At 38.6% G+C, this 16,040-nt stretch overlaps 2 protein-coding genes across 3 annotated transcripts; both read right to left on the bottom strand.

Moving 5' to 3' along the window:
- Positions 5,841–10,268, bottom strand: LOC109724595 (putative disease resistance protein RGA3). Of its 2 annotated transcripts, none has more exons than XM_020253467.1 (2): positions 6,057–10,264; positions 5,841–5,972 (listed from the first exon to the last, which is right to left on the bottom strand). In XM_020253467.1, the coding sequence occupies exon 1, from the start codon at positions 9,633–9,635 to the stop codon at positions 6,129–6,131; it is 3,507 nt and encodes a 1,168-aa protein (XP_020109056.1). In that variant the 5' UTR covers positions 9,636–10,264; the 3' UTR covers positions 5,841–5,972; positions 6,057–6,128. The 2 variants fall into 2 exon arrangements, with proteins under 2 accessions (XP_020109056.1, XP_020109057.1); XM_020253468.1 differs by lacking the exon at positions 5,841–5,972 and having other exon boundaries at positions 6,177–6,363; positions 6,458–10,268.
- Positions 13,408–15,063, bottom strand: LOC109725112 (zinc finger A20 and AN1 domain-containing stress-associated protein 8). The gene is made up of 3 exons (XM_020254186.1): positions 14,927–15,063; positions 14,691–14,752; positions 13,408–14,264 (listed from the first exon to the last, which is right to left on the bottom strand). The coding sequence occupies exon 3, from the start codon at positions 14,249–14,251 to the stop codon at positions 13,712–13,714; it is 540 nt and encodes a 179-aa protein (XP_020109775.1). The 5' UTR covers positions 14,252–14,264; positions 14,691–14,752; positions 14,927–15,063; the 3' UTR covers positions 13,408–13,711.

The following is a 16,040-nucleotide window of genomic DNA, read 5'->3' as shown; positions in this document are numbered from 1 at the left end:
TTTTTAATACTAAAACCCTAAAAGAAATTAAATCCTAAAAATAAATTGTAACCCTTGTGTAAAAATAAAAGTGACGGATTAGGACTTCTTAACAAAGGGTTGTTGGAGATAGCATTTTCCTTTTTTATATATATATAGAGAGAGAGAGAGAGAGAGAGAGCTAGGCTGGTATACTATCGGTAGGATGGAGGCCTCCGTGCTACCAAGTTGTTTTCAATGATGCGGTTTCCAAATCGACGATCGGCTTCGTTAGACTTGATCTACACTATTAAAAGCATTTGGAAACTAAATTTCATAATTTTTTGGCATCATTTGACTAGTGGTCAAATTGTCTCAAAATTGACAATTTTAATGGTAGATGTGATGCGTTTGTGAATTTAACGGTGTAAAACAATCCAAATCTGATGAAATTTTTATAGGAATTTTTTTTCACTATTTAGAGTAAGATCAGTGCCTCTGATCTTAAATTCAAGTCTTTTATCATCATTTTTTACAAGATTTTTATTTTCAGCCATTCATTTTTAGACTACTCGTTTGATAGGTATATGCTGCCGAAAAATTATGAAATTTAGTTTTCAAATACTTTTATTAGTGTAGATCAAGTCTAACGGAGCCGATCGTCGATTTGAAAGCTAGATCATTGAAAANTATATATATATATATTCAGGGACGGAGCCATGTGGGGGCCGACAATGGCCATGGCCCCCCCCCACATTTTTAAAATTACAGAACAATCCACTAGTAAGCTATTAAAAAAAATTAAAATATTGTAAATTTAGGGGACCAAAGTGAAATTTTTTGAAAAGAATTGTTGGCTTGTGGGCCAAGACTCCAAGGCTTACGCACAGGGTCGGCCCATATATATAGACCCAAAGGAGCCATCGTCCTCTTCAACTTTTTAATATTTACTTTATAGTCCTTTGGTAGTTTATATATTTTCAGTTAATTTTTAAAATATATCGGCCTATTTTGTAAAAAAATTTTAGTGCTAATGTAGAGCTCTCTCTCGTCTTATGTGTTTTATAGGTGAAAATATATTAAGAACCTTTTAATTATAGTTCATTTTAAAATAAGTCCTTTCAACTTTAAATATTTTATTTATACATTCTTAACTTTCTAATTATTTTGATGAGCTAATTTATTTAACTAAATAAAATAGTATGCTAAAATTAATAGCTCTGTTAGATATTAGTCATTGGTTGTTATTATTTTATTAACAAAAATTTAAAAAAATTAAATTCTAACTAAATTGCTATTAGATTTAGTAAAATTCTTAAATTATTTGAATGAAATAATGCAAATAAAATAATTAGAAGTTAAGCGAGTGTAAATTAAAGAAATAAATTTAATATTTTTTAACATTAATTATCTAATCACTAAATTTTTTTTATTAAAAATTTGAGTAGTTAAAATTTTATTTATTTGCTAAACTTTTTATTTGTACATATTTTAGCCTCCCTTGTAATTGAATTCTGGCTTCGTCTCTGGATATATTCACAACATCAAACATCAAATCGAGCAAATGAGCTATGGACACGTGTGACGTAACACACGTGTCGTCCAATGATTGGTCACTCGCATTAGCTATTTTTTATATGGACCAATTTGCCCCTAGCAACTAATTAATATTGGCAAATGGACTCGGTCATGGAGTTTGAAGTTTGAACGAGAAAATAGCTTCTCATGCGCATGCATGCACGTAGAACGCGCCACGTACGTGGATACAAATAATTTACACCAAACCAAAAAAAAAAACCCTAATAATTTACTAATTGACTAATTAATTATCTCCACAAATTAATATATAAATCCTCATCGAATTAGATTAATTAATTAATTAACTAACTAATTAGGTTAAAAATGTATGTATCAATGGTTCCTGTACTATTCTCGTATGGCAACTTGGTCCCTGTACTTTCAATTTAAATATATTTAGTCTCGCAATAATTGTCACGTGTATATGTATGTATGTTTAATTTACTTTAATTCCTATTTGATTATCAATAAAAGTCGGATTTTTATATAAAGCTGAAATAAGCTAGTGAGTCATTTACAATAGAAGGATAAAATAAATTAAATCATTTTTATAGATGTTTATGGATTAATTAAAACGTTTTTCAGGAAAAAAAAGGCTTTATGAAAAACTTCTTTTTTAGTTTTTCACCTATTTTGTTTCAAAAAAAAAGGTTTTATGAAAAACTACTATTTTCTTTATTTTTGAACAAAAAGGATTCAGAAAACAAAAACAATACTGTTATATTAAATTTAGAAAAAAAAAGTTTTCAAAAAAGTTAGGCGCGTATTATCTGACGCTATTAAATAAAATAGAGTTGGAATAAAAATATATAGGTATATGCTTCTGCGTTCTCCGATGAGACTATTATAATTGACTCATCGCGATATACGGAACGCAATATTACGCACGGAGATTAACAAATAGGGTATTTTTTGTCGTACTCTTTTACTGCATGCAACGCAATTTTCTCGCAATTCCAAACGAAATATAACTTTTCATGAAACCGAACTAGCAAAAGTAACTAGAAAAAAAGTTCTGCATTATGGAAAACTTTTTCTTCGAGAATTTCTTTTTTTTTAGATTTTCCAAGTCGCGACATTGAGATAGTACAGGGACTATCTGATACATTTCACCCTTAAATTTCTCTCACCACAAATAAAAAACAAAAAAGAAAAAACTTAAAAAACGCTAATTTTGTTGCTAACTAACAACCCTAAATAAATAAATTAATTAATAATAACCTAATTAATTAGCTAACTATTTTTAGCAAACACACACACACATGCAGCCAGTATAAAACCTGGCCTCCAGCCCTCTCCTTTTCCCCTCAAGCCTGCAGTTAGATTGAGGTCCAGTCTTCCCTCTCCAATAAAATTCCGAACCCGCAATAAAGTGCAGGCTTCCGCGGTCTCAGTCCGGTCGACGCATATAAATAAATATTTTTATATCGCGATGGAGATGAAGAAGATCGCCTGTGCCGCTCTCGTCGCCGCCGCATCCGCCACCGCCGCTCTCGCCAACGACGCGGCGGCAGCTCCCGCGCCTGGACCCGCCAGCGGAGCCCTCGCGGCCGCCCCCGCCGTCGGCACCGTCGTCGGCGCCGCCCTCCTCTCCTTCCTTGCTTACTGCTTGCACTGAAATTCCCCTCGATATCTCCTGATCACCATGAGAGAGAAATTAATGTATGGAGGAGAGAGAGAGTGAGGTTATGATGCGAGTTTAATTAGCTTATGAATTAATGATGCATGTACTTAAAATGATTGGATAATTAATGATTGATTAATTTATTAATTAATTCATCTCTATTTGGTATATATTTTTTTTTTCTTGATCATTTTAATCTTTGTTTCGAAAATTTTTTTTTCTTTTTACAAAAAACTAATTTTTATAATTTTCGGTCATATGGTTCCAGAAAGAATTAGCGTTTTTGGGAAGTTTTTCTCTAAATTTCATGAAAAAATAGAGTTTGCTTTTTCCAAATCTTTTTTGAAAGAAAAACCGAAAAAAACTAGTTTATCGTAAAATCTAAAAAAGCTTCTTTTTTTTTTTTTGAAACTAAATGGTTGAAAAACTGCAAAATAAATTTTCCATAGAATACTTTTTTTCTCGAAAACTTATTTTCATATTTTTTCTGAAGAACCAAAGAACCCCTTAATTATTTCTTGAGTAAATTACAATTTTGGTCCTCAAACTATGAGATACTCGACACTTAAGTTCTTAAATTTTAATTTGTACCCTTTTGGGTCGAACTTTTTAAATTATTGTAATTAAGTCTCATTGCCAATTTAATTTACTATATGCTGACATGCCGCTAACATAAAAATAATATGACAGGTGTTATAATGGATAATACAGTAATGATTAGGACGCCACAATCGAACATCATCAATATGTTAATATTTAGTCACCTAAATTGGTTTGTAGGAATTGATTATAAAATTTGAAAAGTTCGAGCCCAAAAGTTGCTAAAAATTAAAGTTTGAGGATTTAAAAGTGTCATGCACCTCATAGTGTAAGGACCTAAATTGTAATTTGCCCTTATTTCTTCTTTCATCTGAATGATCAGTCCATTCATTGTGTTTATTTTAAAATACAAATTTTAAAACCCAAATTAGGACCTAATCTCACATCAAATCCCCTAAATTGTGACTGGGACATATTAATTCCATTTGGTCATACGTAGGAATGCAAATGGATCTGGATTGGTGGAGCTCCCGCACTGATTCACCCTGAATGGGGAGGTTCGTCCTAATCTGCCAAGTAAAATGGAGCGGAGGGCATGAGACTCTCTTCTTTCTTTAATCCGATCCGATCCGCCAAAAAATAATCAAAACCATGCTTCTGTCGCAATCCACTTCCCGCACCTGTCCCAATCCGCTCCGAATAGAGTAGTATAGTAAGCGGATGTCAAAAATATGATTAAAATTAACCCGCTCTGATTCCACCTAGACCCGACAAGAAATAGAGTGCATTGGCTTTTCTCGGCTATGGTTTAAGTGCCAATAGGGGTGTAAAATGGGCCAACTATTCTAAAATTTTTTTTAAAATTTTAAATTAAATCTTTTATTATTTGACAAACATTCTTATAAATGTTTAAAAAGTAGTATTTTGACCTTTTTACTATTTTAAACTTTTATAATTTTTTTTTAAAAAAATAAAAGGGCCGGCCCGGAGCCCGGCCCGGCCCGGCCCGACACAACCTATATCGTCCGGGCCGGAGTCCGTGCCGGGCCACAAATCCTTGAAATCCGTGCCGATCCACCCCTAGGCCCGTTTCAGCTCGGGGTAATGTGGGCCATGCCAGCCACGTAGCCTGCATCATACCCTTCCTAATCATGTTAAATATAAAAATAGAGTAGAGCTACTATACTATCGAAAGTATAGAGAATCTGGTGCTTTCGATTTTTTAATACTTAGATCAACTTCTATAATCATTTCTAATCTTTGGATTAATATTATTACCTTATGGGGACCACTCAACCTTAGAGGGGACCGCAATCATTCCAATCGTACAATTCTTGATCGAAAGGCTAAAATGTTAGAAGCGCCAAGTCCTCTATACTTCTGATAGTATAGTAGCTTTACACATAAAAATATAAAAACACCATTATCTATTAGCTTAAGGCTTCATTTGAAATTGCGGGAAGATTGTGTTACGTGCGGTGAGAAAGTACGATGAAAAAAATATTCTGTTTATTTCCGTAAGTAATATTGTGTTTGGCATATTGCGATGAGCGGACTATGATATATTTTCTGCGATCCCACCGGAAAACGCAGAAGTATATTCCTATATATTTTTACCCGAACTCCATTTTATCTAATAGCGCCAGATGGGCTTCAATACCAAACTAATCTAAATTTTTGAAAAAAATACGATTGTTTCGCATAATTTAATACGATATCAGAGTATGAGATACTAAGTTTCGAGTCAAGCAGACTCCCAGCATAATCGACTTCCTTCTATTTAATTCAAGTCTACATCATATGCCAGTCAAAAAATTTCAAGCCAGACTCGGAGAGTAGTTCTAAATATAAAAATATAAGAACACCATTCTCTACGAACTTACACTTTTAGAGAAAATAGTTATTTCGTACAATTTAATAAATCACTCCTTTAACGCGTGAATGTGGTGAATATACTCGAAACTTCTAGGAACAAAAGAGAAGAACTAAATTAATATAGAATGATAAATCTATTCAGTTTTGGCACACTCATACTTTATCACTTCCTGCTGTATAAATTGCTTATTTAATAGGTTGTTTGGATATCTAACATAATGAATAATAATAATACAGAAAAAAAATTTAGTCTAATCACTATGAGTGTGCTAAAAGTACACAATGACTATTATTAACATGAGATAGTAGATGGTTTCAAAATTGAAATGCCATCACAAGTGCATGTTTGGTTTCTTAGACACAATTATATGAAATCGCGCAAAAGCCACTCAGAAACCTGAAAAGAGAAGACAGTGAGCTGCACAATTGAAAGAAATAAACTTGCAGAGGGCAGACGGTTTAAGAGATGTTCGGAACCAACCATATCCGACTCGAGATCCTTCCTTCTTGGATCTGCTTTTTGAATCCTCAAAAGGGCGATACGAAGCCGTCGTCAGTCAAGATATGCCCAAAGTTGGGATGAAATGCTTGATAGATCAGCAAGCTTGGGGCAACTTATGATCCTCACAAATCTTCGGCGTGTTAGGGCAGACAATCCTACAGCGGATGTCAATTCCTGACAATCAAATATGTCCAGTTTTGCAAGCATGGTTAGGCGGCGAAAGACTGTCGCAGGGGGGAGTGATACAATGCCGTTACAACGATATATGCGCAAGGCTGAAAGAGAGCTGAGGTTTTGTAAACATGCAGACAGTGAATTGTCGTTAATGCCGCAGGAATTGAGTTCTAATGACTCGAGCACAGAGGGTAGAATAACCTGACCGTTTTCTTCGTCATTGTTAGTGGACTCGAGAAGCCGAGGACAGTGAGCAACTGCCAGCTCTTTCAAGGAGGAGAGATTTGATAACCCGCCAAGCGACGTCAGGGCCTGGCAGGACTGCATTCTTAACTGCTTCAGCGCTGTCAGGTGGCGCATCACTTGTTTTGACGGAAGAGTCGTGATTTGGCTGCACTCTATCTTTAATGTGGAAAGAGAGGTGAGGTTCTGGAGACAATTCGACAATGATGCGTCGGTGAGGCCGCAACGCACAATTCTGAGAGACGCTAGCGATGCCGGCAGAAAACCTCTGTCGTAATTGTCCTCTCCGATGATCATAGATGCCAGCAGCTTTGGACAATCCGTCAATTCGAGCTCTTTCAGGGAAGTAAGCGCATGTAGCCCTCCTAGCGACGCCAAATTTTCGCAGCACTTAATGTACAGTTCTTTTAGTGTAGTTAGATGACGCAAAACTGATGCCGAAGGCAGGGATATAAGTCGATGGCAACAACTTATCTCTAGACTGGAGAGGCGAATCAAGGTTTGCAGGCACGACGAGAACGCCTCGTCTGTTAGCTTCGGACATTTCTCAATTTGAACACCACATAGAGAAGGAAACGCTCGATATTCTTTAGCTCGGGACCACTCGACCAACTCCGGCATGCCTTCAAATCTTAAGCGTTCCAGTAATGGGAATCCATTAAGGCTGCCGTTCGCATAGAACTCGAAGCTGATTTTTTTCACCGCACACATCCACCTAATTTCCAAAAATTTGAGACTCTGCAGCCGTCCGAGAGGGGGGAGAGATATCCAAGATCCGCAGCAACTCAGAGTCAAGGATTGCAGATGCGACAACCAATTTGTCTCTAGCCATGTCGGAGACCTGATACCTGAGCAACTTATGATTTTTAGACCTTCGAGATTTGGATGCGGCTGGAGGCCCTCGAGAATTTGATCATCTTTACTTCTCGTCTCCTCAGAGTAGCGCCATTCCAACCTCAATTTCTTGATGTACTCCTTTCGGTTCAATTTGGCTTCAGCGGCCTCTTGCATGCTATCCACATTCTCAAGATTCTTGATCCTAAGTGATCCCTGAAGTTCATTCATGTTCTGGAGCTCGACCATCTTACGGCCGTTCTTCTTTGAGGTACGAAATTCAGCTAGACCTTGCAAACTGGTCAGTTTCCCAATTCTAGCTATCTGCGACGCGAATGCGTCGTGAACATTTAAAACCCTCAAGTTGATTAGCTTGTCCATACCTTCAGGAGACCAAGTGGGCAGGCACGATCGCGAAACATCCAACACTTGTAGATTGTAAAGCTGATAGAATGACGAAGGCACTGTCTTAAGAGTCTCAGCAAATGATAAATATCGTAGATGAATCAACTCGCCCGCAGCTTTAGGTAACTGTTCCATCTCACATCCGGTTAGATCCAGCACTCTTATGCTTCTCAGCTGTTTGAAAACATCACTACCGATAGAATGATTGTAGGAAAAGATTACAAGCGTGCGCAAGTTCTTCAAGTCGCATATGCTCGTAAGCTGCAGCAGAGCGTTGGTGTCGATCGACAAGTGGCGTACGGTTGACGGGATTCTTCGCACATTATCACTTTCGATTCTAAAACACTCCTCCTTCGAAACAGATTGAGCCAATTCATGTATCATGTCATGCATGACATAATACTCTCTATTGTGATGCTCGAGCGTCTGGAAAAAAGATCTCGAGGATAAATCGTCAAAGTAGATCCTCCCAATGTCTTCCATCCTCATACTTCTCCCTTCTTGAGGCCGAAGCAAGCCTTGCGCCATCCACATGTAAACTAGCTTGTCAGGTTCGATCCTCCAATCTTTGGGAAAGATACCGCAGTACGCAAAGCATTGCTGCAGGTGGGGTGGCAGATTCCGGTAGCTTAATTTGAGAACAGGCATGATGCCATTCCAAACATTGCTTCTCAAAACATTCTTCCACTTCTCAACATTCATTTCCGCATTCAGCATCCCCCCCACCACCTTCGCCCCGAGAGGAGATCCCTTTAGCCTCTTCGCTATTTGCCGGCCTACTACTTGGAGCTCTGGATAGTCGTCGGCGCACGCGGAGCGAAAGGCGTGCCGCTTAAAGAGCAACCAGTAATCATCTCCTTCTAGCCCCTTCAGATGGATAGAATCTCCTGCGCCGAGCATTCTCGACACTATTTCCAAACGCGTGGTCACAATGATCTTGCTCCCTGTACCCCCGAATCTTAGCGGCGCAAGCAGTTTCATCCATCGGTCTCTATCCTCCCACTCCATGATCCCTTCGTCATTCCAAACATCGTCTAAGACTAGAAGGAACCTCTTCGATGCTAGACTCTTCTTGAGTTGTTCTTGAAGCTTGTTGAGATTAAAGCTCGCCGAGTCATTGCCAAGATCGTCGCACGCCAACGAGAGGATCTCCCTGGTAAGTCTGAGCTCATCGAAATTCTCCGAGACACAAACCCACATGCGCAGCTCGAAACGGTCCGCCACCTTTGTTTCATTGTAGATCGACTGCGCAAGCGTAGTCTTACCGACCCCTCCGTCTCCGACCACCGAGAGAAGAATTTCAGACTGATCACCAGATTCAAGAAGCCATTGCAGTATCCTCCTGGACTCCTCTTTTCGGCCGAAAATTTGGTTTTCAAGAAGGAACGAGCTAGTAGGATGCTGCTGCACCGCACTTGCAACACCGCTGCTGCTGCTACTACTGCCTGCAACTGTCGTAACTGTCGCACCAACAATATCGAGGAACGTCTGGGCGCAGTCCTTAACTTTATCTAGTTTACTCAGCACTTTCTTCAGCTTATTTCTGAAACTTACGCCGACAGACGAGAAGCAGGCAGAAGGGAGGCTCACCTTGCGTCCAGAATTCACTTCGGATTGAAGGAGAAGGTAGCCGAACTCGTCGAGCAAGTCCTCGGCCTCGTAGACGGCGTCCTTCATCTGGCGGAGCAGCGCAAGGTGGCTTTCATTATCGGTGGCGGGCAGCGACTCGGCCGTGGAGACGACGGCGAGGATTTGAGCAAGGACGGCCGCCAGCACGTGAAGCTCCTCCTCCACCGCCGATCGCCAAGGCAGTCGGCTCTCTATGTAGGATCTCGCCATGTCAACCATTGCTTTGATGATCGGAGATGCGACCCATCCTACTACAACGCCTAACTCCGCCATATTGTCGACAAGTAAAATATATGTGTTGGAGAGTGCTAGTAACTGTCGACGAGAAAGAAGAAGATCTAGGAGGAAGATGAGCCAAGTAAAGGGATGAAATAATTATATATGCAAGGAATAGAACAAAGAAATAAAGATTCTTTAACTATGAAAAAAAATCCCCTCCCAAATACATTGGTTGATCATCATTAAATATAAATAAATGACAGAAAGAGGGACCAGGTCATTAAGCCACCTTTCTTGACCCTTTGCCAAGATGAAAGTCCACAAAAGTAGCAGTCACACACTTCCAATGTCTAGGTGGACTGTCTGCTCTAGATAATCAGATTCTATCTTCTATAATTGACTCCAACACCATCCAGACTGAAGTCTATTATGGACTATTGGAAAATATGAAGTTACACGCGAATTTAATTTACAGCGAATCAGACAACAATAGTAAGACATTTATAGCTGAAAATAACTTCACCCTCCCCACTTTCGGCAAAACATAGATGCTCACAACGAAACTAACCAAGCGAAATGAGACGATCGACAATTATTCTGAAGAGTTTAAACATCATTTATTCTAAAGCAACTCTCAAAGCATGTTTGGTTCATGATTGACATAGGAATGATAAATGAGATTGAGCTTGCATTTGAATGAAAAATAAAATGATGAATTATCTAAAAATATTTTATTTATTATTAAAACAAAATCAAGATGAATTTCTAAAATTTTGAGTGCCTGTTTTAAGTAAGAAACAGGAGAGAAACGAGAGTGAGAAAGGAGAAGAGGTGTTTGTAAGAGAAGATTTTAAATGATTTACTTTGGAAACCGCTGATCAGTGGATTTAAAGTCGGATTAGATCATAAACAGATTGGATCATTCTCACTCCAGAGTGAAATAAAAATTGAAATCTTATTCCTATAAAACAAAGACCTATCCAAATCAATAAATCTCATTACGATTCCACAGTCTAAAATATGTGAACCAAACAAGCTTTCAGTTTCTGCCCAAGGAAGCGAAGGTATTAAGATTGCAGCTCAGCTGCATCAAAAACCAATGCCAGAACCCGAAACCACACCAAATTTAAAATATAAAAATAACAATAAAAAAAAGAATAAAAAGGAGAAAGGAAATCCACTGCTAAAAATGGAGTCGTACAATGACACCACTCGGAAAGTAAACAACTTGCACAGCAAAACCTCCGAATAACTCGAATAGAACAACCAGAAACTGCTTCAAAGAACATCAGAGAAGATAAATACGCAGCTCAACCAATGAATCATCTTAAGAAAATTTGCAACAAAGATTCCAAGATCGAAAGACGACAACTCATCACATCACAGCCTTAGCATACCATCAGCTACAGACATTAGAAATGCCAGGCATAGCTCGATATTGAAACTTGATTCGCATCATTTTCACACCAAAAATATCAATTACAGATGAAGAAAACCATGAAACATGTCAAATGCAACCGGAAAAGCACGAAAAAAAAAGGTAAAAAAAAGCATGCAGTTTAATAAAGCATTGAATCGAATATACAACATAACCTGACAATATACTTGAAACACCATCACATCCTCGCGGAGAGGCACCTGCACATGTTCTACTTGTTATATTTTCATTAAATCCGACATCATCACAACTTTTTCACTGAGGCATATGTTTTGGCTGGAACTTCGAAAAACAGCTCAAAGGAAAAAAGAAAGGAAAAAAAAAAAACACCTTCAAATACAAATTTCACGACTTCTCCAAAACATATATAATTCAAGTTCTGTGTAAATTGTGGTTAATTATCAAGCAACAAAACATAACTCGAATGAAAGACGTGGATTCTTTTGCCTCTTCAATCTTTTCTAAGTGACGTGGCTCACGTTTGCCGCAAAATCTTTACTAATTACCCAAAACCCTCTCATTTTGACCCCACTTACACTTTCTCGCCACATACTTGGCTCAGCTCACTCTTGTAGACGATCTCGATATTATATGCTATCCAACGTTCCTTCTGCCCTGCACAAAAGCTGGTTCCATTAAGAGCAGATGCCTTCATTCTTAATCCTATCTTTCCACGGTGCAGCCATTCATCCTTCTTAATACTCATATGAGCATGCTGCTTCTAAACAACAACACCAACAACAGTGACATGAATAACCATCTATAATTGGGCGGAATAAATAAGAAACATCGATCTACAAACATTCTTGCAATCCAACTTAATCCATCTAGCATTAACCCGTTCAGCACAATCGTCACTCTCGCAATCATTTTCGTAATCAAGCAATGATACTAAAAATGCTCCATCTCACCAATCTTTCTTAAGCCCCATACCTCCTAATTGTTATTCTATAATATTATTGAGAAGTCTTATAACATTCCACTTTGTCGTTACAATTGATTAAACTTCCTGATTCACCATCATCTTCCTTACAACAATCCCAGATCTTAGAGTCCCTTTGATATTTCAGTGATAATCTGGGTGCATATTCTAAATCCATGGTAAGTTCATGATTCAATTCATCAAGTTCAAATGTTTTTTCTCTTTCTTTTTTTTTTTTGGTTGAGCAAAAACAACACCATTTAGTTAACAACAAATTATATTAAACACTAAAATAATTACGGCAACAACTAAGTCAAACCAAGCGTCCTCGACAACGGATTGTCAATTTCCATGAATGCATGCATGCACACGCACAATCGCACATAGCACGCACAAACATGCACGAAAACGCACACTGATAGGCCTTATGCATTTAAGACTTGGGCTGATTAAAGCTAAAGTCACGGCATGGTGGAGCTCAAAGGCTAAGGTAGGAAAACAGCTCGAGAGAGTAGGGAGTAGGATGAGGTTCAACAAGGCTGCGCAAATTGCACTCAACAGTTTAAGAGTATAGTGAGGCAGAGACAGGTCAGCGCGTTGAGTGGCCTAGAAGTGCCAAAAAGTGAGATGGAAGGGATAAGAGCCCCCCCGAAGTGTTTTCACCCTCACTACAATAATCGGGTTAGACCAGGATTTTTCTTTTTGTCAACTCAAAAAAGCTGAACTAAGTTTGGTCAAGATTTTTTTTCTTTTTTTTGTCTACTCATAACTGAATCTAAACAAATCAATCATAATGATCATTTAATAGAATTTACCAAAACCAAGCAACAGATTAATACACTCTGGCCACTATGTTTAAGCTAGGTCAACGAGTTAACTTAGATTTCTCGACAACCTTGATCGTCAGTCGATCTCTTCCGACAAACTCTTCCTAAAGTAAGTTTGGTTACCCCTAGCCACTTCCACAACTTAATCCTACGTCACCTGGCCAATATGTTTGCGCTATGTCAAGAATTATTGGGTCTTCTAAACAACCTTAATTCTCAATTGACCTTTTTTGAGATATTCTCCCTAAGTTGATTTAACCCCTTTCAGACTCCACCATTTGATCCCTCCATTACTTATTCTTAACACAAAAATTAGAAATATTCATACTCAAGAAGTCAAAAGAGACCCTAAAAAGGAAAAGGGAAGACATAATTCTTATCTACAAAGTTATTTGCCCTAACCCTATCTCAAATAACACCATAACCTGAACAAAGTTAACAAAAATGCCAGAAGCAAAATGCAGATAGGAGACGCAATTTCTACAAAATAGTAACTACCAAATGTCCAATTTGCAGTTTATCACTCCAAATTGTGCACTACTAGTAGTCTCATCAGGAAAAAAGAAACAGCAGCAAGGGCATAATAAAAAAAAAAAGCAAACACAAGACATGAGGGATGTAGAAGAAGTGCTCAAGCTATTTCATGAACGACTCGACAAGACGACAAATAAAATATATTGTAAAGCTAGCCATATAATAAGCCATGATACATTCCACAGGAACGAGCATGAATAAAAGCTCAAACAACCAAAGCAGACATGCAAACCTTTCAAAGTCAACAAGCGAGTTCTGAGGCAGCTGCATGGATGCTCCAAGCATCACATATCCAGCCATTTAGAATAATAAAGGACACCTGACAATTAGAAACAAAAGGGCATGGATAAACTAGAGCAGCAAGTAAGCACTCATAGCAGGGAACACAATCTCTTCCACTCCAAACTCTCTAGATCTTGTCAAGCTTTTCTGCCTTCACAACTGGATTCGCTTTGGCGATCTCATCCCTGCCCGCCGTCTGATAGTCAAAGGGGCACTTGTGCATGTCCGCATAACGATGTGAGCCACAGAACACACTCCCGCACCGGCAATTGAAACCTGTGAGGCCGACTCGCTTCCTACAAGTTGCACACCTACTTGGGCCCTCCTTCGCCTTGGACTTCATTGCATCGTCACTGCTCGAGCCCACAGGATCTGCTGTTTGTGCCACAACGGTCTTTGGTTCTACAGAAGCAACAGCTACATCAGCATTCTTAGGGGCCACAGCAACTGGATCCTTCTCACTGCTGCCGCTGCTGCTGCTGCCACCGCCATTCACTATGCTGTCGATGGACGAGGCCGCGAGCTTGGCCTGCTGTTCTTTCAGCATCACCTCCTTGTGGCACTTGGAGCACATGTTCATGGTGGCGGCGCTGCCGAAGAAGCCGCAGTTGTTGATGCAGAGGATCGGGCCTTCGGGGGCCTGGCATCCAGTCTCCTCGTGCTCCATTCCTCTGATTAAACTACGTCACAACATGCCAAATCCCCCACTCAGGCAAAGCAAGAAGCTTCCTCACATAAAAGATTGACAACATGATACAAAAATCAAATCCGAAGCCTAATAACATTAAAACATCTACGGCAATTGTACCAATAAATTTACAACCAGAGGAATCTACCAACGTAAATCACGGCATCTAAATATGCAAAACCTTTTGTTTAACATAGCATATCACGTAAATGCTCCACCTTTCATCAGAGAACACCAACAACAACGAGATTCAGTAGCCGCAGACGAATCAGATCATACAAAATACATCAAGGCACACAATTAACAGCCAAACTCCAAGAATTTCTACGACAGGCACATAAAGAACAACGAAACCCTAAGACGCAATGATCAAAACCCTGAATAATAACCCCAGATTGAATCATCAAACCTAGCATACCTGCTTCAAAGGTCGCCTTCGATCACGCTCGGTTTCTCTGCGGCTTTGGCCCCCGACGATCCCTGCAATAAATAGCGCAAAAAACCCCAAATCAAAATCAAAATCAAAAGTTTAATTCCGATCTCACCGCCGATTCCAAACCCTCGCAACAAAGAAAAAGAAAACACGAGATTGATTAGAAATCGAGCAATAAAATTAGGAATCGAAGATGAATTGGGGGAAGGAGAAACCCTAACCCTAGCGGCCCCAAAATCGCCTCGGTATCGTGGAATCGGTGGGCACGAAAGAGGAGGGGTCGGGGAAATGAGGAGAAAAATTAATAAAAAAAAAAGCTACTAAATTGCGNCGACACATGCCGCTATTTATAGAGCGCATCATAATTCTCGCATACGAGGAACCGCATATAAAAATTTGGTGCGGGAAGAGGGTTTCCGCCGTGCGATTTGTCGGATGCCGGCAAACGGACGGTGGATGTAGGGGTTCGCGGAAGACGTTTTATGCGGGCGTTCAGGTACTCAGGCGATGAGGCGGTGCTGCGATAAAAAGGAAGCTTTAATTACCTAAAAGTCGGCGTGACAGATAATCATGCGGATTTTTATTATTTATTTATTATTTAAACTGCTATGATGACGTGGATTTTCACATAACGTTGTTGTTATTATTATTATTATTATTATTATTATTAATTCCATACCAGTCTTTACAAATAGGGAAAACTTCAAAAACACTTTATGCGGTTTCCTAGTTTTTCACTTTACCTCTATGTGATTTAAAATGTATTAATTTGCCCATATGTGGTTTCGTTTTTATCTTTTCGATAGTTTTTTCGTTAATTTTTTATTAAATTATGTACAAAAAGCTTCAGATACCCATCTAGATTTATCAAATATTCACTTTAGTACCCTTTAATTTTAACTTTATCACTAATTTAAGAAAAAAAAAATGAAATTAATAAGAAAAAGATAAAAATGAAACCACAGGGGGGCAAATTGATACACTAAACCACAGGGGGGCAAAGTGAGAAACTACGAACCCACATGAGGGGTTTTTGAAGTTTTCCCTTATAAATATATTGAATTTCAAATATGTCACTACAAAGTTTAACTTTTGTATGTTGTCTCTGCAAATTAAAATCATGATATTTTCAAATATATTCTTACCGTTAAAATCCATTAGAAAAATTTAGTTAACTATAGATTAAATGCTTAATTCCGATTAGTTAATTAGGCGAATTGACATTTTTATCCCTCTTTATTTAATAATTGAGATTTTTGGAGGGATATAGTTGTGATGGTAAAAATATCATTTTGTTTATAAAATAGACAGTGCTTTAACGGCAACAAACTAAAG

This window comes from Ananas comosus, linkage group 19, assembly GCF_001540865.1.
Source record: "Ananas comosus cultivar F153 linkage group 19, ASM154086v1, whole genome shotgun sequence".
In the NCBI taxonomy this organism is placed as follows: domain Eukaryota; kingdom Viridiplantae; phylum Streptophyta; class Magnoliopsida; order Poales; family Bromeliaceae; genus Ananas; species Ananas comosus.
This window is presented reverse-complemented; position numbering and strand designations above follow the sequence as displayed.

What these genes read in the sequence shown, in the direction of transcription:
- LOC109724595 (XM_020253467.1), bottom strand. Translation starts at nt 9,635, where the DNA reads ATGGCGGAGTTAGGCGTTGTAGTAGGATGGGTCGCATCTCCGATCATC.
- LOC109725112 (XM_020254186.1), bottom strand. Translation starts at nt 14,251, where the DNA reads ATGGAGCACGAGGAGACTGGATGCCAGGCCCCCGAAGGCCCGATCCTC.